This window comes from Lepisma saccharinum, chromosome 10 (genome assembly GCF_977018435.1).
Source record: "Lepisma saccharinum chromosome 10, izLepSacc3.1, whole genome shotgun sequence".
NCBI lineage: Eukaryota > Metazoa > Arthropoda > Insecta > Zygentoma > Lepismatidae > Lepisma > Lepisma saccharinum.
The window spans coordinates 11,771,817-11,797,491 of record NC_139238.1 but is presented as its reverse complement, the minus strand read 5'-3'; the positions used below and the strand labels follow the sequence as shown (position 1 = coordinate 11,797,491).

At 36.5% G+C, this 25,675-nt stretch overlaps 1 protein-coding gene across 2 annotated transcripts in view; it reads right to left on the bottom strand.

Annotated features, from left to right (window-relative positions):
* Window positions 1–391: 391 nt before the first annotated feature.
* The window catches only part of Ptp52F (Protein tyrosine phosphatase 52F), a 209,097-nt gene continuing 183,813 nt past the window's right edge, over window positions 392–25,675 (bottom strand). For both annotated transcript variants that reach the window (XM_083129556.1, XM_083129555.1), the window contains exons 21-25: window positions 22,357–22,479; window positions 19,674–19,822; window positions 16,730–16,865; window positions 16,310–16,376; window positions 392–2,304 (exon numbers count right to left, since the gene is read on the bottom strand). In XM_083129556.1, the coding sequence (XP_082985682.1) occupies window positions 2,207–2,304; window positions 16,310–16,376; window positions 16,730–16,865; window positions 19,674–19,822; window positions 22,357–22,479 (573 nt within the window). In that variant the 3' untranslated portion in view covers window positions 392–2,206. The remainder of the gene's footprint in view (window positions 2,305–16,309; window positions 16,377–16,729; window positions 16,866–19,673; window positions 19,823–22,356; window positions 22,480–25,675) is intronic.

The window sequence follows — 25,675 nt, the reverse complement described above, 5'->3', positions numbered from 1 at the left end:
AGGTATCCCTCACATGCTTAAGTATGTTACAGAAAATTACACACCTGGCCCAGGGTTAACTACTGCAGATGCTGCTGTGCAGAGGAATGGAAAAAAGGTTCAACAACAAGGAACAACAACAACTCCACCTTAAATCCCTTGTTTAACACACTATCCCAGGGTGGGTGATCTAAGGTCGGAATTTTTCCGGCCTTGTCCTCACATAAACTGGCTCTGGGGCTCACCCAGCCTCAAATGAATGGGTACCTGGGAGGTAAAGGCAATTGCAGCATGGTGCTGATCACACACCCTACATCCCCTAAATGTTCCTTCATGGCACAGTGCTATATGCACAGGGAAGTTTACCTCACATTTGCTTCGGTAATAATTCATACATAAAACAAAATAATGAATATTCATTTTATTGAATCATAACTGCTTGATAGCTCACAACAATACAATAATTTACAGCTTCTACAATTGTTCAATTACCTCATATTCTGCAGTCATATTTCGGGTCTGGTGCGGAGCACATCCAGCTGCTAACAATCACTAAAACTAATTCTTAAGAGCTCTAAGCCTAGTGCTCTAACCTACAATTCTGCTTAGTTCTAATAATGCATATGTGGTTAGGTTAGGAATGGCAGGTATAGAGCTCTTAGCAATTAGTTTTACTGACTTAGCATCTGGATGTGCCCCGCACCAGACCAATCGTATTTCTATCGCATTAAAGCTTCTCAACAAAATATTGCATGCTATGTGATGTACAATTGGCATTTCTGATTAAGCATAAGTCACACTGAAAGACATTGAGATCACAATAAGAGTATATATATAAAAATAACTATGTACATGTTTCGGTATAGTAAAAAATATACAAAGTATGTATGTATTTTGTACAAAAAAAGAACATCACTTCAACATACACTAAGTATTGGCCCACAATATACATAAAATTAGATCTATTTTTATCAGTCCTTGCATTTCATTTTATGAATATCAGACCTTTTCTACTCTGAAAGAATTCTATAGATGCACCTATTAATTCATGATTGTAATAATACTGGGGTACTAGGTTATGGACCTCAAATAATGAAAAATTTATCGTTTATAATTTGAGGACCATTTTTCCAAAAAACGAATCAAGTGATGCTGCTTGTTTTGATATCCTGGGAAAATTTTGTTAATTCCTGAAACAAATACTACCAATGAATAAAATATTGATGTATCCTTTAAACTGGCCTTCAGTGAATTAGATTTTAAGTACAATTCATGTTCAGGGCACAACAATATATTTTTTTTCTCGAACGTTGAGATAAGAGGAACATATTTGTAGAGTATTGAACAATATAAATAAATTAAATTAAGAGACTGTTCAAGACCAAGTTCAATTTGCGTAACTCTGTCTATGTGAAATAATTCAAGTATTAAAAAAATTGTCAACAACCAATAATGTACAATCTATACAGCTATCTACAAGTTGCAAACAATAAGTTCGATCACTGGCCTTAATTCCATAATAAAATTCTGTTATAATTTTGAAGTTATGCACTAATGATTTTTGAAAATTCAGTAACTGACTTGAAATATAATCAATTTGAATATTTGTAATATAATTCAAGAACTGGCAGATATTGTTTTTTTTCCTTTTATTGATAAATCTGAACATGATTGAGATTGAACTTGGCCTTAAATACTGAATTGAATTCCCTTACATTGTTCAAAGCTACATACATACACAAATTTTACCCTTACTGGCCAGACTAGCAATGCACGTTTCACATTCATCCTTTAATATAAAAGACTGTTGCATTGAACAGTCTTGAAAGAAAAAGATCTTTTACTCCATTAGAAGAAACTTACAGAGGCTGCAAGTTCTCTTGTCTAGTACCAACTCTCATCTCTACATTTCCATTCCTGGGGTTTTCAAAGGCATAATTCCTGAGATTTTAAAAAGCCAACCTAACTGGCATTTCTTCTGTAATAGTTTTGTGCTCGACTTTAGAAGTTACTACAGCAGTGTCACCTATATGTCAAATGAGGACTGCTACGAATAATGCACTTCTAATCGATTTTCATCTTCCTAACGATTGCTGTGAAGAAAAAATCTAATACTGTCCCTAGATACTACACAGCATACAGCCAGCTAACGTTAAACTACAGTTTCATCCTTCGCTTACTACACAATCAACACATACTAGATCTTCTTTCCTCCAGGTTTGCAACGCTACATTTGAGACTCGGACGACAATTTCTCATATGCTGAAATATGATTCACACCAACATTTGCGTATATCGGTTCCAAAGAGCTGTTTGAAGATTTTCCTGCAAAAGAAAGGTATGATGGAATCAAGGAAGTTTGCTTGTTTCATTAATTTACAGCTATGATTAAAGAAAAGGAAAAAGCTAGGTAAATGTATACTGTTTTTCTTGTATGTACATATTGCTTGCATTCTAGAATTATTTCTCTTGTAGTTTACGGTTATTACAAGCATAAAAACACAGTTTTTGTTGTGACATTTCAGGAGAACACACGCTCCCTTCATCAGACATTTATTTTTAGTTTGACTAAAGACACAGTTATAACAATGGTTAAGAATTTTTTTTAAATAAAAAAGAGAATCCGTTACACAATGGATATTGTCAATGTTACATTGTTGTAATATAGCAACATAACTGAAAAAAAAAACAGTCTGTTTTATTTTTATTTCAGATAAAAATTTTGATCACATTATTTTTATTAAAAAAATATGATCCCAAATATCATCAGGCAATTCAAAATCATCATTGCTTTCACAGAGTTTCTTGGTGTTTTCTGTTACATTAAATTTTAAAGATGATGGCTTACTCAACTTATGAAAAAGAAAACTCCATAGTGGGTCTATGTATAACAAAAACACCATTCAGTGTTAAAAATGCATATGAAGTGAAACAAACTAAAAAAATATAGTTTGGAATAATGAGTATCATATTGCAAGTTTTGATGTTGAAAATTTATATCCTAGTGTCCCAATAGAAGGTGCCACAGATGCATTACACAGCTGGCTTATTGAGATGAAGGTTAACCCAGTAGAAGCATGGGAAATGGTTCGATGGTTTACTGTATGTGCAAATAACAATTACTTCATATTTCATGCCAAAATTTATCAGCAAAGTAATGGTCTATCAATGGGAAACCCAGTATCCGGAATCATCTCCATCATTTTCCTTCATTACATAGAATCTCCAATTGTTAATCAGATAGGTGCAGATATCTACTCTACATCAGATATGTAGATGATGTGCTAATTATTGCTAAAAATGAGAACAACATCATGGATGTATTTAAATTGTTAAATGAATCACACCCTCGAACAAAATTCACTTGTGAACCCATGAATAACAATGTAATTTATTTTCTTGATCTGAAAATTAAGACAACTGACACAACAATTGAAACATCAGTCCATAGGAAAAAAAACTAGCAGGGGAAAAATGCATCCATACCAATTCAGAACATTCTCATATAGCAATGGATAATAATATTTTTAATTTTTTTCCTGAGAGCACAAAGATTATGTTCTAATAATAAGGATATCAAAAATGAAGAAGAAAGGCTTTTTAATATAGCAAAAGAAAATGGCTTTCACCAGTGGCGTGCGGTGACATTTAAACTAGGGTACGCAACAAGTGGCCAACCGAAATGAATTATGGGGGCCAGAACCCCCCCCCCCCTGGCCATCATGTTATTCAGAAAATAACTTTTTTCTAGAATTTTATAATGGGAAATTTCTCATCCTTGTATCAATATCCAAATGTAACGAGGTAAAATATATGTATGATATTTTATATTCGCAAATATATTCTGATAGTAGCTACGTAGAGTCCAACAATTCAACTTTGATTATTTCCTTCATGCAGTGCGATGAACATTGAACGGGAAGGAAATGGCTCAATAAGGCCAACAATAAAGTTTCACGGTTTTTCTACTCAGTCAATCACTCTGTAGAGATATTTTTTCTTCTTCTCAAAAATCAAAATGACTAATATACTGCTTACCATCCTTCACAACTCCTGCCTGAAACAATTTTTCCAAATCAGGAACAGACCTTCCATTTCGGATTGTTTACACTTTTTTCGTAAATTCCGAAAATCCCTTCTCCAGTATGTCATCAATAACTCCCGGTCCCCCTATTTTATCACTTCACAGCACCGACAAACAATAGAGATCCTGTAATGTAAATAATATGAACGAAACACTCGCTGCAAATTTCACACGACAGAAGAAAGCAAAAGTCAACCTCCCACAGTATGTTGTGTCCGGTCCGCTATGCCCGAAAACCACGCGTTCTTGTGGACGAATGAATCGGAGTTGCCAGTCGACAAAGTATTTTGTAGAAGGGAGATAATTAAGGACAAGTAGAAAATATGTCAGCATACATCCCAGAACACTTCAAAAGCTAAACTACCGTACATCACTTTGCAATGTCTGGCGGAAGAAGGGGGGGCTCATTCTAATCCCATTGTAAGCATTGTGTTTTATTATGTTTTTCTTTTATCATTCATTCATATCGTTGGGTCAACAATCAACACCCATGCTATGGAACTCAAAGGAAATGTTGATCCCGAAAGGAGATAAACAGATACTCTCATACTCTGAGAATTGTGCGAAACTTGCAAATTGTTCACATATTTTCCCCTCGACACAGTGACAGTCCATTCTGGTCCTCACCTCCCTATACGAAAAAAAAACTTGCTACCTCACATAAATATTTTACATGTGATAGTTTACGTGTATATTAAATATGATCTTCCACCACTACATATTCTTGCCCCCCTGTCTGATTCCTGTATCACTTTTTATAATGTATTTTTATTGCAACCCAACAGTGATCTATCTACGCGTGGCTGCTAAATGCTAGTAAGCTAAGCATTCCAGAAAAAAATATGTTGACTACTGTCAACACTGCATACGCTGTCAAAATCTTGGGTACCCTCGATGCTTAGAACCTGGAAAGAAGTGGGAGAGAGGGTAAGCGTGGGCAGACCCAAACACGTGGTCGGGCTGATATAAGCCAATGGGGTTACCTTCTGAATTTCTAGGGTACCAAGCAGAAGAAACAGCGTCTTTCTGCGGAAATCAGCAGGAACGTGGATCGGGTGGGTGTCGGTCACAATCGGGATCATTCGGGACTGCCTTCAGGAAGGCAGCAGCGTGTTCGTGCGGAAATCGGAATTTCTTGCAGTTGAACTGCTTTCGGAGCGATAATTGTTGAATTTTCATGTTCGGGGAAGACGAAAAAATGTTTATTTTTTCTTACTGTGTTGTGGGTACGCAGTGAGTACCTTGCGTATCCTGAATGCACGCCGCTGGCTTTCACACTAACAGAATAAATAAAAACACAAGTCGCAAGAAAACTAAAGGAAAAGAAATACAGACATAGATGAGAAATCTGTTAAAAAGAAACTTGTTACATTCCATTCCACAAGGGATTCTCACATAAAATTGCAACAATTTTTAGAAGATTTAATTTCAAAATTCTTTTTAGATCACCAAGAAGTTTGGGATGTACATTTAATGAATAGAAAATGAGAAAATCTCTACCAGATGTGGAAACCACAAGAATATATAATATAAGTTGTTCATGCACAAAGGATTATCTAGGACAAACCGTAAGGAAAATGGCAATAAGATGGCACAAACACGATTTAGACTTTATAAATCTAAACCCAAGAACAGGTTTGTCAGCTCACATCATTGAAGAGAAACATTTGATTAAAAAGAGAAGGGTTATAAAAAGAGTAATGGGAAACTAACTAACTCTCTAGCCTTCTTAAACCCGAAGGTTCATGGCTGCACAAACATAGGCCTTCCATCTGTCCCTATCTTGAGCAAGATCTATATACTCTTTTCCATCCCTACCAATTTCCTTTAATGCGAAACATAGATATAAATATTTGGGAAGCTTCGTTCATTGCAGAACAACACTGGAATAAATTAAATAATGAAAATGGTAACATAGACCCACTATGGAGTTTTCTTTTTCATAAGTGGAGTAAGCCACCATCTTTAAAATTTAATGTAACAGAAAACATCAAGAAACTCTGTGAAAGCAATGATCATTTTGAATTGCCTGATGATATTTGGGATTCATAATATATTTTTTTAATAAAAATAATGTAAATACGGAGAAATGAAAGGTCACTGAAATTAATCAAAAAAGAAAAACAGCTTCGTGGATAAAAGTGAGTACTAGTTTCTCCATATTTATACAGGGTGTTTCATAAGTTCGTTTACAACTGTTGGGAGGTGATTGTACGAGTGAAAATAAGGTGGAAAGTTCATGTAACGAAATTCCGGAAACTGCTTTGTTGCCGAGTTATTGACGTTTGAAAACGTGGGAAAATGATTTTCCGAAGTGAATAATGGCAAAACTGGTGGAGAGAAGTCGTTGGTGTTGGGCGGTCCACTAAGAAATTGGGTACGCTCTTGTCAAAAAATCACGCGGCAATGTTGTGCAATGGCGGCGCAAGGGATTCCCCAAAGGACGCAAATGAAGATGTTGACGGGAGTGGGGTGGGTGTGCATTCTGCGTGAGCTGGTATCGACGAAAATTGGCATGTGTTGAATGGCACCAAAAAACAAAGAAAATTTCCTGAGCGAAGGGCACCATGACGTAAAAACGAAAAAAATGAACTGTCATAGGTTCCATACCCTGAAGGGCAGATGGGTGTCCGTGTGATCTGACGTTAAGTACCACATTTCCCGCTAGGGGTGCCAACAGTGTAGGTTTCCTCATGAAGGAGTGCACGTGTCTGTGCCATTCGTGCTTCAGGTGCTGTGCCAGCAGCAGGTTGTTAAACATTCACGGTTGAATGGAAAGGCGTGAGGTTCTTGGACAGTAGTGTTGGGCAAACATTTGACCTAGCAGTGTTACGTGTTAATTCTTAGCCACAGCCCATCGTGTTCTGTGAAGTGTACTAGTGTTAACGGCCATAAACACTTGTAGCCCGGTGTAAGGGATGGCTGCATACACGACCCAAGAACTGGTGGACATGCATCTGATTTATGGGGAGGCTGGAGGTAATAGCCGTGCTGCAAGGCATCTGTATGGGGCACGTTTTCCAAATAGGGTGTTACCATCGCACACCTTATTTCAAACTGTAGACATTCGACTTCGGGAAACAGGATCAGTGTTGCCACCTCGTCGAGAAGTTGGACGACCGTGAAGTGTGCGAACACGACGGTTTGTGGAAGATGTGCTAACTGCAGTGATGGATCATCCAGGCACCAGTACGCGCGTACTAGCCCACAAACGAAACACCTCCCATGTGAATGTGTGGCGAGTCCTGGCAGAAGAGGGGATGCACCCGTACAAATTGAAGAAAGTGCAAGACCTTTTACCTCGGGACTTTGGCCCACGGGAGGACTTTTGCCAATGGTTTGTTCATCAAATTGAAACTATCCCCAATTTTCAGAATACGGTACTATGGACTGATGAGGCTATCTTCACGAAAACTGGTGTGTTCAATAGTAAAAACAGTCATTTGTGGGAACATGAAAATCCACATGCACTGCTAGTGGCACATCATCAGCAGAGATTTGCAATGAATGTGTGGTGTGGGATACTGCATGACCATTTGATTGGACCGTACATTCTCCCTGTTCACCTATGTGGACCTACTTATCAAGCATTTCTCAGTGAGGTTTTGCCTGAACTACTCGAGGACGTGCGTTGGCACCGAGACAAAGACTGTGGTTTCAGCATAACTGTGCACCCCCACATTTCGATCGGAATGTGTGCCATTTCCTTAATACCGTATTCCACAACCAGTGCATTGCTTGCCTGTGCCATAGCCACCTCGATCGCCTGATATTACGCCCCTGGATTTCTTCCTCTGGGGAGAGATGAAAGGCCTCGTTTACGAAACACCTGTCGTGTCAGCCGAGGACCTCGTTGCTCGTATCAATGTAGCTGCAGCATCGATAGCAGAAACGCCAGGGTTGTTGGGTCACACTAGACAATTCTTTATTAAAAAGAAAAAAACCTTTTCTAAAAACACTAAAAATTGCTTGCTTACGATTAGAGAGTAGTCCAAATGTTGATTATAGCAATGTTTCGGAGAAACTACTTTCCCCTTCTTCAGACTTTTCTTGGCATTGGTATCACTTATTATTAAAAAAAAACAAGGATTGGTTAAAAGGTGCATGTGGATTAAAAAGTGATTGTTGAATGTAGTCTAAGCCTTAATGAAAACTTCCATATTATGTATCCCTTCCATTAAGCAGCCCCGAAGGTGCAATATAAAAAGTCTACTCCCAAACTGTTAAAATGTCTCACCAACCGATGTCCATAGTGGTAACTGGTTATCGGCAGAATGCAGGAAGCTGTCGACGTATTCAGTTTCCATTTTCCTCCCCCCCCCCCCCCCATTACTATCGAAGCCTAAGTCATATCAACACGAAGTCTCGTGTTTGCTGTGTAGCCCAGAAAACCTCTGGTGTAACATGGAATCCAATTCTGTTTTTCTTTTTGCCTTCTTCCCATCTTTTAAACATTCTAATCCAGATATCGTCAACATTGCAGTCTTCCCTGTTTAATTTTTGATGTCTATCCTTACAAATGTAAGCAGCCTCGTAAACATTTCTACTTATTGGTTTATAATCTCTTCTAATAACCTTCCTCTTTTTTATTTCATGTGAATTTTCTAAAACATGTTCCGAGAGGCCCATTCTGGGTACACCTTCAATATCTTTGTCATGTTCTTTCCACCTTATACCCATATTCCTACCAGTTGTACCGATGTATTCTTTGTTACAACTACAACTTATACTATAAACACCCTTCTCTTCCTCTACTTTTTTTTCTTTTCCGACCCTTCCCTCTTATACTCAGTAAAATGTTTCTTGATGCTACGGGGAGCTCATTCCACATTTTATGCCATACTCTTTAGTTGTTTTCTCGATTTTTTCGGAAATTCCTTTATGATACGGAATACCCGCATACCTATATTCCTTATCTTCATCCCTTTTCCCCTCCTTTCCTTTTTCACTACATCCTTCATTTTTCCCTTCCCTTTCCTCCTTATCACAAATTTTATATGTCATTTTCACCATACCCATTCCTTTCTCCTATCCTCATTACCCATTTTTCATCTTTTATTAGCTCTTTTTTGTGGTTACAGAATCTTTTTGCCCTAATGTAAAAGTTAAGGAAGACTTTACTTTTTTGTTCTTTCTGCATGTTCAGAGTCTTTATTTATGTACAATTCTCCTGCTAGGGCCTTATGAAAAACACCCATCCTGAGTCCCTCTTTTGTCTTTGTATTATTAAGATCCAAAAAATGAATTTTGTTTTCGTCCATATCCTCCCTAGTAAACCTAATTCGTTCTTCTTGCTCTTCCAGTATCTGAAACATGGAGTTTAACCCTTTTTCGTCCCCAATTACTAGCGTATCATCGACATACCTCCTGAAATATTTAATTTCCCTTTCACTTGTTCGATGGCTGTTTTCTCAACATAGTGTAAAAATATGCTCGATGCTATCCCAGAGACCGGGTCCCCATAGCCAATCCCTCTTTCTGTACATAGATCTTCCCATTGAAACAAAAGCAGTTATAATTGGTAACAATATGTAAGATGGTTCCACCAGTTACCACTATGGACATCGGTCGGTCAAACATTATAACAGTTTGGGAGTAGACTTTTTATGTTGCACCTTCGGGGCTGCTTAATGGGAGGGATACATAATATGAAGTTTTCATTAAGGCTTAGACTACATTCAACAATCACTTTTAATCCACATGCACCTTTTAACCAATCTTTTTTTTATATATATATAATAAGTGACGCGGCATGATACCAATGCCAAGAAAAGCCCGAAGAAGGGGAAAGTAGTTACTGCGAAACATTGCTATAATCAACATTGGACTACTCGCTAATCGTACGTAAGCAATTTTTAGTGTTTTTAGAAAAAGTTTTTTTCTTTTTAATAAAAACATTATTTCGTTAATACATGAACCAGGTTATGTTTTCATATTCTAACATTTAAAACAAAGAATGGTTATACAGTTTTAAAAAATTCCAAAACTAGAGTATTATGCTAGAGATCATACAAACTTTATGAATAAAATTTCCCTCTATGGAAACTAAGTGTAGGTAACTTTGAAAACTTTTTCTTGAACGAATGGCTAATAAAATGCTAATGCGTTAACTATAATTTCTTCATTTTTAGGTTAATTAAAACGAAAGTAATGGATGATGAATTAATAGCTATGATATGAATCCAAGATTCCCCACTGAGGGTTTATATACTAACCACACTAGTTCTTAATCTGATATAGCTTTTTTTTAAAATTCAACATCACATTAAAAAGGGTTTTACTTCATTGGAAGAGCTACGCTTATCTTAAGTTCTTACAAAACCTTATCTTCTTAGTGTTACCAGACATCCTCTTTTTCCTGGACATGTCCTACATGTTACCCTTATGTCCAGCATCTGGGAGGAATTTGAAAAATATCATAAATGTCCTACATTTTGAACGTCACATAACATGAATTAGGAAAATATGAATTTCAGCTGAAGAGAGAAATCATGCAACTTACAAGTCTATGGACTGCACTCCCAAATTCAATAGTAATATTTATGTAGATTCAGTCATTGTCCAAATATAAAAAAAATATATGTATATTTTGATTGTAAAGCAGCGAGGTATACAGAACTAAGTTATTAAACTAAAAGCCACTCCACCCCAAATGAAATTTCAGGAACCATTTCAAGTTATGTTAATTGCTCAATAGTTGTTTGCCATGTTGCAAATGCAAATGCAAATGTTGAAAAAGTACTTTCATTAATATCAGCACAACAGACTGTTGAGAAAGAAATTTTCATAGTCTCTCTAAAAGGTTTGGTACTGATTCAGTATAATTTCAAAGAGTTTCATAAGTTTATTTCGACTACATCTGAAATTGTCTCCTCTGGGAATTACGAGTGAAAACATGTGTAGTAAGCAGTGTATTGTTTAGTATTGATAGCATATTGGTTACGTGCGTGTTACTAACTATCTATAAACAAAAATACGTTAGAGTATTCAAAATGGTCTACTTACGCAAGTGAGTATGTATTCTTACGTGGACGACGTTTCGGAAGCTTTACTGCTTCCTTCCTCAGGTTGTCGTTTTCAGCTCGGAATATCAAGCCATGTCAGAGAAGTGTCATGTAAGGATACTGGGTGAAAGGTTCGGGTTAAAAACACTTCATAGTGCTTGACCTATACAGAATTAAAACCACTTTGCTAAAAACCCCTTAAAACTCATAATAAAACATGTAAAAACCACCGCTACGGTAAACTGGAGTGGCCGTTGAGAGACTAAACTCCCTGTCAAAGAGAAGCGAGCGGGCAGATGGCGCCGCGCAGCAGAGTGGTACTTCCCCTCCCACGAGAGATCCTTCCCCTCTCTTTTTCTTCCCCTCGTCACCATTCCAAGGAGAATTCCCGTTCCACCTCGGCTGCTTTCCTTACTTCCGATGTGACATGGAAGCCCATCGGGGCCCTTTTATTATTCAAATTTTCCCACTTTTTAAAAAAGCTAATCCATACGTCATCTAAATTGCCCTCGTCCCGGTTCAGTTTATTTCTGTGTCCCGCGCATATCAATGCCGTTTCGTACACGTTCCTATCCAATTTACTATTACTTTTTTTGATAACCTCTCTTTTTATTATTCTATGCCCACTGTTTATTATATGCTCTGCAAGCCCCGTTTTCGGATCCCTTTCTTTGATGTTCTTATCATGTTCGCCCCATCTAATACGCATGCTCCGGCCGGTTTGTCCAATATATTCCATCCCACAATTGCATTCAATCCTATACACCCCTTTTTGTTCATCAGGGTTATCTCGAATTTTTACCCCCCTCTTATAATCCGTGAAATGCTTTTCAATATTTCTAGGTGCTCTCGTCCCGCATTTCACACCATACTTTTTCACTGTTTTTTCAATTTTCTCAGTGAGCCCTTTACAGTACGGTATCCCAACATAGTTAACTTTACTATCCAACCCTCCCTCCTCTTTTTCCTCCTTTTCTAATCTGCTATCAAAATCGGGGTTCCCCTTTGAAATATTCTTCCTTGCTCTCCTAGCTAACACGTTCATTTCATATTCGGAAAATCCATTCTTCATTCCTACCTCTATTATCCACGATATTTCCTTTTCTTTTTGTACGGCATTATTGCATAACCTCTCAGCCCTTATGAAAAAGTTTAAATAAACATTCGATTTGACCCTACTTGAATGTTCCGATGCCTTATTAATATAAAGACTGCCTGCCAGGGGTTTGTGAAACACCCCTGTCTTTATCCCCTTTTCAGTTTTGGTAATACTTAGGTCCAGGTAGTTGATTTTACCTTCCACCGAATTCTCCCTAGTGAAGCTTATTCTGTCCTCTTGTTTTCCTAACTCCACAAAAACAGTGTTAAGATCTTTTTCTTTTCCAACTACAAGGATATCGTCCACATACCTACAGTAATATTTTATGTCTACTCCCACCCTTTCCATAACCGCTTTTTCTAAGTAATGCAAGAAAATGTTTGCCGCAAAACCCGATATCGGGTTGCCCATCGCTAACCCTTCTTTCTGTCGAAAAATCTTATCGTTTACGCGGAAATAATTGTACCCGGTTACAAGAAAAAACCACCTGACATATTCCCATGCTACCAATATATCCACGCCATGGTCTAGTAGCCATCTTTGAAGGCAGTCACCGGCTTTCTCTCTCGGTACACTAGGGTACAAATTTGTTACATCAAAGCTGCTAATTTGGTCATCCCTCCCGATTTCTAAATTTTCAATTGACTTTTTTACCTCAAAGGAGTTTTTAACGCTATACTGGGTGTTAACATTAATCTTCTTCATTCTTTTAATTAATTCCTTTGCCAACCCATACCCTGGGTGTTCATAGGTGGGGATTATTGGTCTAAGTGGGATCAGTGCCTTGTGCGTTTTTGGAATGCCGAATGCTGTGGGGATATTCCCCTCCTTCACTTCTTTAATGAGCTTCTTCTTTTCCCCGCTGCCTAAGGTTATGCTGGTTTCTATCCCACGTCTAATCTCATTTCTAATTTTACTAATTGGGTTCCCATTAACCATTTCGAAATCATTATTTAGAAAGCATTCTTCTAACCTACTTTGATATAAAAAAAAAAAAAAAAAAAGTAGAATTGCAACATAAAATGTTAGGGAAATGCATAAGGGAGGCTTACGGGCAGTTGGATAGACTGAACTATGAATGTTATAATTTACATTTGGAGTTAGGGAAAAAACTCGACGATTTGACATGGAGGCGCATCGAAGAGCGGCATTTTAGAACCATCGAAAATGCAAAAATTAAAGATTTAGAAACCATAAGGAGAAAAACTGTAAAATTAGGCATCGGTAAGCAGACTAATAAAACTAAAATATGTGAGGGTAATATCGATAGTATGGGCGAAAACTTTTTAAATCTGACAAAATTAAACCCCCCAAAAGCTTTGGGTGATATGTTGAGCAGGGGGCATAAATTCGCTGTAAAGAACGAACGGTTTGTGAAAGAGGAGGTTGTTATCGCCACGGAGAAAATTATCGGGAAGTTAGACGAGAAAGAGGATAAGTCCAAAGTCAGGCAGGGTGTACGTGAGATTATTGATGAACACATGTTGAGTCAAATTAGAAGAGGGTGTGTTTCCAGGGGTGGGAATAGAACGCAAAAAGAGAAAAATGAACGGAGAATTAGGGATGATTTAAACACTGTGAAAAAATGGGCCAAAGATAATAATGTGTATCTCATTCGATCTGACAAAGAAAATAAGATGGTAGTAATAGAAAAAGGCGTATATCAAAGTAGGTTAGAAGAATGCTTTCTAAATAATGATTTCGAAATGGTTAATGGGAACCCAATTAGTAAAATTAGAAATGAGATTAGACGTGGGATAGAAACCAGCATAACCTTAGGCAGCGGGGAAAAGAAGAAGCTCATTAAAGAAGTGAAGGAGGGAAATATCCCCACAGCATTCGGCATTCCAAAAACGCACAAGGCACTGATCCCACTTAGACCAATAATCCCCACCTATGAACACCCAGGGTATGGGTTGGCAAAGGAATTAATTAAAAGAATGAAGAAGATTAATGTTAACACCCAGTATAGCGTTAAAAACTCCTTTGAGGTAAAAAAGTCAATTGAAAATTTAGAAATCGGGAGGGATGACCAAATTAGCAGCTTTGATGTAACAAATTTGTACCCTAGTGTACCGAGAGAGAAAGCCGGTGACTGCCTTCAAAGATGGCTACTAGACCATGGCATGAATATATTGGTAGCATGGGAATATGTCAGGTGGTTTTTTCTTGTAACCGGGTACAATTATTTCCGCGTAAACGATAAGATTTTTCGACAGAAAGAAGGGTTAGCGATGGGCAACCCGATATCGGGTTTTGCGGCAAACATTTTCTTGCATTACTTAGAAAAAGCGGTTATGGAAAGGGTGGGAGTAGACATAAAATATTACTGTAGGTATGTGGACGATATCCTTGTAGTTGGAAAAGAAAAAGATCTTAACACTGTTTTTGTGGAGTTAGGAAAACAAGAGGACAGAATAAGCTTCACTAGGGAGAATTCGGTGGAAGGTAAAATCAACTACCTGGACCTAAGTATTACCAAAACTGAAAAGGGGATAAAGACAGGGGTGTTTCACAAACCCCTGGCAGGCAGTCTTTATATTAATAAGGCATCGGAACATTCAAGTAGGGTCAAATCGAATGTTTATTTAAACTTTTTCATAAGGGCTGAGAGGTTATGCAATAATGCCGTAGAAAAAGAAAAGGAAATATCGTGGATAATAGAGGTAGGAATGAAGAATGGATTTTCCGAATATGAAATGAACGTGTTAGCTAGGAGAGCAAGGAAGAATATTTCAAAGGGGAACCCCGATTTTGATAGCAGATTAGAAAAGGAGGAAAAAGAGGAGGGAGGGTTGGATAGTAAAGTTAACTATGTTGGGATACCGTACTGTAAAGGGCTCACTGAGAAAATTGAAAAAACAGTGAAAAAGTATGGTGTGAAATGCGGGACGAGAGCACCTAGAAATATTGAAAAGCATTTCACGGATTATAAGAGGGGGGTAAAAATTCGAGATAACCCTGATGAACAAAAAGGGGTGTATAGGATTGAATGCAATTGTGGGATGGAATATATTGGACAAACCGGCCGGAGCATGCGTATTAGATGGGGCGAACATGATAAGAACATCAAAGAAAGGGATCCGAAAACGGGGCTTGCAGAGCATATAATAAACAGTGGGCATAGAATAATAAAAAGAGAGGTTATCAAAAAAGTAATAGTAAATTGGATAGGAACGTGTACGAAACGGCATTGATATGCGCGGGACACAGAAATAAACTGAACCGGGACGAGGGCAATTTAGATGACGTATGGATTAGCTTTTTTAAAAAGTGGGAAAATTTGAATAATAAAAGGGCCCCGATGGGCTTCCATGTCACATCGGAAGTAAGGAAAGCAGCCGAGGTGGAACGGGAATTCTCCTTGGAATGGTGACGAGGGGAAGAAAAAGAGAGGGGAAGGATCTCTCGTGGGAGGGGAAGTACCACTCCGCTGCGCGGCGCCATCTGCCCGCTCGCTTCTCCTTGACAGGGAGTTTAGTCTCTCAACGGCCACTCCAGTTTACCGTAGCGGTGGTTTTTACATGTTTTATTATGAGTTTTAAGGGGTTTTTAGCAAAGTGGTTTTAATTCTGTATAGGTCAAGCACTATGAAGTGTTTTTAACCCGAACCTTTCACCCAGTATCCTTACATGACACTTCTCTGACATGGCTTGATATTCCGAGCTGAAAACGACAACCTGAGGAAGGAAGCAGTAAAGCTTCCGAAACGTCGTCCACGTAAGAATACATACTCACTTGCGTAAGTAGACCATTTTGAATACTCTAACGTATTTTTGTTTATATTGATAGCAAGTTCGGAAATTTTGCATTTAAAAAAACTAAAAATGTGCAAATTTTACGCAACTTTCTAATGGGTTCTAGTAATGACGATTGTTTACTGATAATTTTTCATGTCCTACATTTTGACATAAAGTCCTACATTTCAAGACTGCATGTCCTAATTTTCCCTTGTAGTGATCTGTTAACCCTATACCTTCTGCGCCTCTTATTAATTAAATTGTCAAAGATGAAACATTTATACTCTAACAAAAACATTCCATAATATCCAAGAAATAGTTACACTGGATACTTTTGTTGAAATACGACAATTTTTTCATGTTTCATGTTTCTGTGAATGTGAAATTACTGAGAAAGAATTACCAGGTCTCAAAAATGAAGGATCCTCCAAAGCATCTTTGACACACTTGTATATGTACTGATATTGACTCTGCAAGAGAAAATAAAATTGTTACTAACAATGCAGTGCAGCATGTATAATGCTTATCTACAAAAAAATACCACAACAAGCAACTTCTATTTTTCCATTATTGTGTATGGAGCTTGCAACAAAATATGTTTAGAAACAAAGAATTTAAAAAACTCGAACCTGAGACCTCGGGCTGTGTAGCACGTTGCACAGACTATTCTGCCAAAGAGGTCGGCAGATTTTAAATATCAAATAATATAACTCCATGTTCTGGTGATTAGGAAAACTGAACGTGTGTACATGAATTCAAAAGCCTCTATGAGGTTTTAAGCTTGAATTACTTATGATGCATTAGCACATACAAATATTCTTACCTCAGTTTGTACCATGTTCATCCTCTGTGCTCGTAAATTAAGTACCGTTCCAAAAATATCTACTTTTTTGTTCTCCTTTATGTGCTGGAGGAGAATATCTATAGCGATGAAGGTGCCAGTTCGACCAACCCCAGCACTGCAAAAATGAAAAGAATAAGAAAAATTGATATGCAAACTCAATAATCAGCAAGTTCCAAGTTAGATGATGGCAGTGGCTGCTGAAAGTAATAGAACAATAACACGTCAGATTCAAGGATAAAATAATTATATACTGTCTTATTATGATCTCTCAGACAAGCCAACAGCAAGGGGTAGTCAGGCTACGGGGTTGAGGCCTAGGGCACCACTAAAACATTTTTTTAAAGGACAACAAAAGTCAGTATATATGATGGAGAAATTTATACTTGGCACAGATAAAGGGAGAAGGAAAGCATACAGGGTGTTACATGATCCTTCCCAATGAAGATTTTTGAGTGATGAAGTGGCCCTTAGACACTTTCTTTTGGGATCAGCATCTGAAAATCTGCCACAATTTAAAAATAAGATAGTTATGTATTACACATTATTCTAAGTAAACTTTATATTTACAAAAACTCTACATGATGTTCCCTGTTCAATCAAGTCATGAAAATCCAACTGATATCTTAATATTTTTTTCTCTCCTTTTACTTGTAGCTAACATGCTGCTGTTTCCCATAGCAGAAATAATTCATTTTTAAAGATGATCTTCCGGCACTAAGACATAATATTCTTAAATATGCTAAACTTTTCTTTAATAAGAAATGCACACTATGAATCTTTAAATGTAACCAATATTATTTTATTGAATTTTGCTTTTGTTTCCTCATTTCAAAATTTGTAGGATGTAAATATCACAAGCCGTGGCATAAGAAGAATATATCAAAGGATGCACATAAGAAAGATGTCTGTGGTTGGTAGTGTGGTGTGATGGGGGGAGGGTGGGGAGGGGTGCCTAGGGTGCAAAAATATCTAGCTACAGGGATGCTCTCAGAATGGAATCCGATATGCTGTAGAACAATTGTATTTACTGCAATTATAAACTTAGGTGATTGTTTCTGAAATCCTCTTACAAACACTTTGTGTTTGAATGTACAGACAGTTAGAGATGGAATGTTGTGTGCAAGTATTGTACCTGTTCAAACATGGATGGGCCTAAATTTAAGCAGAAGGTAGCTCTTGCCAAATTTCATTTGACACTGGATAAGGAAAAATAAGCTAAACAAGTACAATGGTCCTACATAAATTTTAGACTGTAGCATAAACTTTCAGCCACATTTAAGACCAGATGTGAAAACCACAGGAATATATAATATAAGTTGTTCATATTCAAAGGATTATGTAGGACAAACATCAAGGAAAATGGCAATAAGATCGCATGGACATGATTTGGACATTATAAATTTAAATGCACAGAGGTAAAGCGACAAGGTTTGTCAGCTCACGTCATCGAGAAGCATATGATTAAAAAGAGAAGGGTTTTGAAAAGAGTGACGGGAAACATAGATTTGAATGTCTGGGAAGCTTCGTTCATTGTGGAAGAACACTGGAATAAAGTAAATAATGAAAATTGTAACATAGACCCACTATGGAGTTTTCTTTTTCACAAGTGGAGTAGGCCACCATCTTTAAAATTCAGTAACTGAAAGCATCAAGTGATCTGTAAAAGTGATTATTTTGAAATGCATGATGATATTTGGAATTTATATTTTTTTTAAAAAAAATGTAATAAAACAGTTTCATCTTAAATAATAATACAACAGACTGCTTGTTTCACAGTTAAGTTGCTACATTCCAACAATGTAACAATGACAAGATCCATTGTATAACTGATTCTTTTTAAAGAGTTATAACCATTGTTATAACTTGAATCAAACTAAAAATAAATGTCTGATGAAGAAAGCATGTGTTCTCCTGAAAAGTCACAACAAAAAACTGTTTTTATGCTTGTAACAACAGTAGATTACAAGAGAAATAATACATTTAATAATGTAGAATAAACTTTCAGCCACATTTAATGCTGTACAATAAACTTTCAGCCACATTTAATACAATTTAATATTGGAGGAAGAACATAAAATTGAGGGGCGGGAAGTCCTTAGGGAGGGGAATAAATTATTTAGAAGAAATGTATACGAAGCATCATTTATATGTAGGAATAGAGAAAATAAACTTAATAGAGAAGATGGTAACATTGATGAACTCTGGATAGGAATGCTGAAAAAATGGGAAAAGCGGGAATATGAGAAAATGGGATTCAAGGTTACCCCAGACGTAGAGCGTGAAGCTCGAATCGTATGCTATTTCACTTTAGATATGACGTAATGCGGAAGGGCAAAAGGAGGTGGGGGGGGGGAGATCTAACTTGCTAACGACCACATTCATTCGCAAGGATAGGCAAATGGCCGGAGGGATTCATTTTTAATAAGTTGTAACAGAGGGGTTCTAATTGATTTTAATAGTAGGGAAATTTTACAGAGTGATTTTTTAAAAAGAAAACAGGTCAGTTGTGATGGAATCCCAATATTTTACCCTATCCATGTAAACCTAATCCTTGCCATTGACGAAGCTTCGTGGGTAATCGTGAAGCCGATACACCGACCTGAAGAAGGGACAGTGGTCCCTGAAACGTTGTCAATTACTCAACACATACTCACTGAATGTAAGTAAAAATAAGTTACATTTTATTTTATTTATAGTACATCAAGTGAGTAAGTCGCACATAGCCTGAAAAATGAACATTTAATACATTATGTTGAATAAACTTTCAGCCACATTTAATATTGTAAGAATGAACTTTCAGCCACATTTAATACTGTAAGAATGAATTTTCAGTCACATTTAATACTGGAGAATAAACTTTCAGTGACATTACTGGAGAATAAACTTTCAGTCACATTTAATTGTAGTAAATTTGTTCACTCACCTGCAATGAACAAGAATATGATTTCCTGTCATTGACACCTGATACCTCATTAGCTGACAGAATTGGATCATTAAATCTGTGGTTACGGGACATCCAAAATCTGACCACTCACGGAAATGGAAATGAGTTACTGTTTTCTGCTTATCCTCCTAGACAGAGAGAGAGAAAATAATATCTGTGATGATCAAATAAATTGCAAGCAAAATGCATTCATATACGAATTTACAATTTGAGAAAGTAAACTCAAGATTAAGCAGCTTCAAATAGTTTAACACACATTTATGAAACAGTTGGGCTGAAAAGTTCGTAGGCTAACATAGTAAAAAATATTTTTTTGACAAAATTCGATTTTATTATTCAATATAGTTGCCTTTGAGGGCGATACAACGATTATAGCGATCATACAATTTTTCGATGCCATTTTTATAGTACGATTTCTCTTTAGCCTCAAAATAGGCCTCAGTTTCGGCGATTACCTCTTCATCAGTGCTAAATTTCTTTCCAGCGAGCATTCTTTTAAGGTCTGCACACAGGAAAAAGTAACTGGGGGCCAGATCTGGAGAATATGGTGGATGGGGAAGCAATTCGTAGTCTAATTCATATAATTTTAGTCTAATTCATATAATTTTGCCATCGTTTTCATTGATTTGTGACACTGTGCATTGTCTTGATGAAACAGCACTCTTTCCTTCTTCAAATGGGGCCGTTTTTTCGTGATTTCATCCTTTAAACGCTCCAACAACGCTATGTAATAATCGCTGTTGATGGTCTGGCCCTTTTTGAGGTAATCGATGAATATAATACCATGCGCATCCCAGAATACTGATGCCATAACCTTGCCAGCCGACTGTTGCGTCTTTCCACGCTTTGGATTCGGTTCATCACGTGCAGTCCACTCGGCTGACTGTCGATTGGACTCTGGAGTGTAGTTATGGAGCCATGTTTCATCCATTGTAATATATCGACGGAAAAATTCGTGTTTATTACGGTTGAATATCGCTAAACATTGCTCCGAATCATCAAAACGTTGTTGCTTTTGATTGATTGTGAGCACGCGCGGCACCCATTTTGCACACAGCTTTCACATGTTCAAATATTCATGCACAATATGTCCAACACATTCCTTTGATATTTTTAAAGTCTCAGCTATCTCGATCAACTTCACTTTACGATCATTTAAAATTATTTTGTGGACTTTTTTGATGTTTTCATCGGTAACAGCCTCTTTGGGGCGTCCACTGCGTGCATCGTCTTCGATGCTCATTTCGCCTCGTTTAAATTTAGCAAACCACTTCTCAACGGTTGATTTTCCTGGTGCAGAGTCCGAATAATGTTTATCAAGCCAAGCCTTGGCTTCAACAGTATTTTTTTTCGCCAAAAAACAATGCTTTATTAACACACGAAATTCTTTTTTATCCATTTTTTCACAATAAGAAAAGCTGCTTCACTCACAATGCTATATCTCACGAACTAATTATCCGGCAGCTGTGAAATTTATACACGTATCTTTTGAAGGTTAGTACTAAGTAAAAATTACATGGATTTAATTCTAGTAACGCCATCTATGAGTCAGCCTATGAACTTTTCAGCCCAACTGTTATATAACTGTTATATATTCACACACACTTCTGGCACATATTTGATGTTTTTTGTATAATATTTCAATTATAAATAGAGAGGGATGATATGAAATTTTTGACAGTACCAATAACCAATGATCTACTAATCCTGTATAAAAATGGAAAGTGTTCCATGAAGAATCTGAATTGTTCATGCATCTTCATCATCTTCATTAATCATGTAACTAAGCAACACATTATATATAATAATGGCAAACTACTTAAGATTTCCACTTCATTGGCATGATTAAAACACTATTTTTATCAAGGAAACTATTTCTATTTGTTACATGGTGAAGGTAGGTAAAGTTCCCACTGCATGCAACACCATGTCATACAGGCACATTTAGTGGATGTAAGGGTAGAGCCCCATATATTCTCGATCTTGGCCATTTTGGAGTTGATGTGATCCTCATCATGCTCCGGCTATCTTTAACCCCCAGGGTTGCTCCCAGGTACCCATTGATTTGAGGCTTTGTGAGTGCCAGAGCCGCTTCTATGTGGGGATAAGGCAGGAAAAATTCCGACCTTAGATCACTCGCACTGTAAATCGAACCTGTGTCTCCTGCATGGCAGTCAGATGGTTGCAATATGCAGGTACTATTTTGAAGTTTGATCCCTCACATCCTGGTCTTGCCTACATGGCGGCCCCATGAAGATCATATTTAGTTCAAAAAAAGTTGTTTTCTTCTTCTACTTGATAGATGAAAATATGTATTTTTATTTCAACAATAGGCTTAGCCTAATATATGCTGAACAAAACGAGCTAATATTTTTAACTCTAGCATTCGTAGTTAGAGATAAGAATCTTCATTTAAAACCTTGCATAATTTTAAGCTTCCCACTGAAAACATGCTCGGCACTGGGGCTATTCAACTGAAAGGCTGGAGTTTGATGATTACAATACAAATACAGGAGCATTGGAGATTGATTTTTAAATAGATCAAGCATCTCACTGCCTCTGAGATAGACAGATGCAGCGAATATGGTTGTGAGATGAATACACTCATGCACACACGCACACACACACACACATTACAGGATACTCTTGGTTACATTTTTACCTTTTTCACATAAAGAGTTCTGTGAGTATATACTGGATAATTAAGCTCTGTTGCACATTTTATTGTGAACTCTCCAATATCGAGTGTGTTTCTGTGAGCAGGGAAATATGGATGACATTTTCTCTGAAAAACAAAGAGAAAAAAATTAGTAATTTTCATACTGAAATGTGGTACAATAATTATTATATATGTTGGTGTAATAAAAGAACACGTACAGTTTATACAGTTTATTCCGAGAAGTTTTATTGTGCTTCTCACTCGGACGAACACAAGTGCTACAAAAAAAAAAAAATATTCGAGAACCAAAACAGTAGAACATCGATAGTGCAGCTTTGCACAGACTACAACCTATGTAGTATATTAACTCTTGATCTCTCGTTTATACACTTTATATGTTTATTGACAAAAACACCCTACATATAACCCCCCTTTTTTTCAATGAATAATAAAGTGTGTATCATCATAATTACTCACTCATCATATTCATTAAGTTACAATTCCTTCTTAACTTTATACCTGTTTGTGGTTTTGTTAATGTATCTGCAATCATGTCGTCTGAAGCACAGTACTTAAATGTTACTTCACCTTTATAATACAGATCACGAACAAAATGATATTTTACATCAATATGTTTAGTTCTCAAACTAACCCTTTCATTTTTAATTAGTTTGATACAACTTTGATTATCTTCATTTATGATAATTGGATAATCACATTTTTTATCCATATCATTTAACACATATTTTATCCATTTTGCTTCCTTACATGCTTCTGCAATTGCCACATACTCAGATTCAGTGGAAGATAATGAAACATAAGATTGTTTTCTACAAGCCCAGCTTATCATACCTCCCTTATACATAAATACATAACCACTGTTTGATTTTCTAGTTGACACATCCCCAGCCCAATCAGCATCTGCGTAACCTAACAAATAATCATTTTCAAATTCAAATTTGTTTCCTAATTTTAACTTATATGATTGAGTTCCCTTTAAATAACGAAAAATTCTTTTAACTTCAATCCAATCAGCTTTAGTAGGACAACTGACCTTCTGACTCAAAATTGACACACTTGCCGATATGTCTGGTCTAGTATTTATACTTATGTACAATAATGCTCCAATAGCTTGCCTGTATTGCTCATTACTTGGTAATGGTTCAGAAGTTTCTGCATATTTAATGTATCCAGGATCCATTGGAATTTTTGATGACTTTGCATCTTCCAATCCAAATTGTTTGATTAACTTTCCTATGTAATTACTTTGATGAAGAGCAAAAATTCCATCCTTACTTCTCTCAACTTGAATTCCCAGATAATAATTAATATCACCAAGACAATTAATCTGAAATTTCTTTGACATTAACACTGCTACATCATTAATTAAATCAACATTTGTACATGCAATAACAAGATCATCTACATACATTAGAATATAGATCATATTCCCATCAACTGATTTTGTATAAAGACACGGATCTGCCTCACCTCTTTTGAAACCATTGTTAACCAAAAATTCATCAATTTTATTATACCATGATCTTGCGGCTTGTTTTAACCCATATATGCTTTTCTTCAATCTGCATACATATTCTTCTTTTCCAGGTTGATGATATCCCTCAGGTTGTTTCATGTATATTTCTTCATCTAAATCACCATACAAAAATGCTGTCTTTACATCAAAATGCTTGACTGCCATGTTCATTTGTCCTGCAACTGTTAAAAGAACTCTGAATGTTGCTTGTTTTCCAACTGGTGCAAACACTTGATCGTAATCATCACCATAGATTTGTGAATATCCTTGAGCAACTAGTCTGGCTTTGTAACGAGTAACTTTTCCTTGTGCATCTTCTTTAATGGTATACACCCATTTACTACTAATTACATTTCTTCCATTTACTGGTTGAACTAGTTCCCAAGTTTTATTTTCTTTTAATGAGTTCATTTCTTCATTCATTGCCATCTCCCATTTATTATTATCAGGTCCTGTAACTGCCTCTTCAAAAGATGTTGGTAACTTTCTTTCCACAATGACCTTTTGTAGATATCTAGCTGGTAATTGTCCTTTTGTTGTACGAGTAGATTTTCTGATAACATCTGGTGTCCTTTTCTTTACTTTGATATCTGTATGTTCATCAGTTTTTGAATCACAAATTAGTTCTGAATCACTCTTCACTTCCTTTTTACCAAAATGTGAATGCATTTCTGGTTCCTCTCCAAGAATGTCCACGGATAATTCACAATCAGTATTATGATTAGATTCAGATTTTTGGATAGGTTTCAAAGTTGAAATTACATGACTTGAGTTTTCAATAAATTTACAGTCTCTGCTTATGTAAATCTTATCAGATGTCATATCTAGTAACCTATATCCTTTATATCCTTCATATCCAACTAAGACAAGTTTCTTTCCTTTAACGTCCATCTTGTGTCGATGACTTAGAATCATAGCATATCCAACACTGCCAAACACTTTCACATGACCCATGTATGGTTGCTTTCCGTACCATTTTTCATATGGAGTAGTCTCTAATATCTTTGTGGGTAACCTGTTCTGTAAGTAATTTGCTGTATTTATAGCTTCACCCCAGTACTTCTTGTGCATGCCAGCATCAATTATCATGCAACGAGCCATTTCAACTAAGCTTCTGTTTTTCCTTTCCGCAACGCCGTTCTGTTGTGGGGTATATGGTACTGTAGTTTGATGTTCTATTCCTTCCCTTTTGAAGAAATCTTTCAATTGTAATGACATATACTCTCCTCCATTATCAGTCCTGATTACTTTAGGTTTTCTTTTAAATTTGTTTTTTACATACTGTACAAATTCCTGTAACTTATCTTCAACTTCACTCTTTTTCTTCATTAGATATACCATAGTAAACCTACTAAAATCATCTATAAATGTAAGTATATATTTGTTCCCACTAGGAGTTTCAACGTCCATCGGACCACATACATCTGAATGCACTATATCTAATAATTCCTTTGATTTTTCAGTTTTCAATTTTGGAAATGATTTACGAGAAATTTTACCTTGAATACATTCCTCACAAACTTTAGTTACATTACATGCATCAATATCAACACCTTTAACTAAATTTCCTTTACCAAGATTTTTAACAATTGTTGCATCTCTGTGTCCTAACCTACGATGCCAAAGATGAATACATTTCCTGTCATTTTCATGACTTACTTTGTGCAATTGATTTACAGATTCTACATTTGAAATAGTATTCAACTTATATAAATTATTTGTCAGATCTGCTGATGCAACAGTTTTTCCATCTTTACTAATGATACATGTGTTATTGTGAAATTC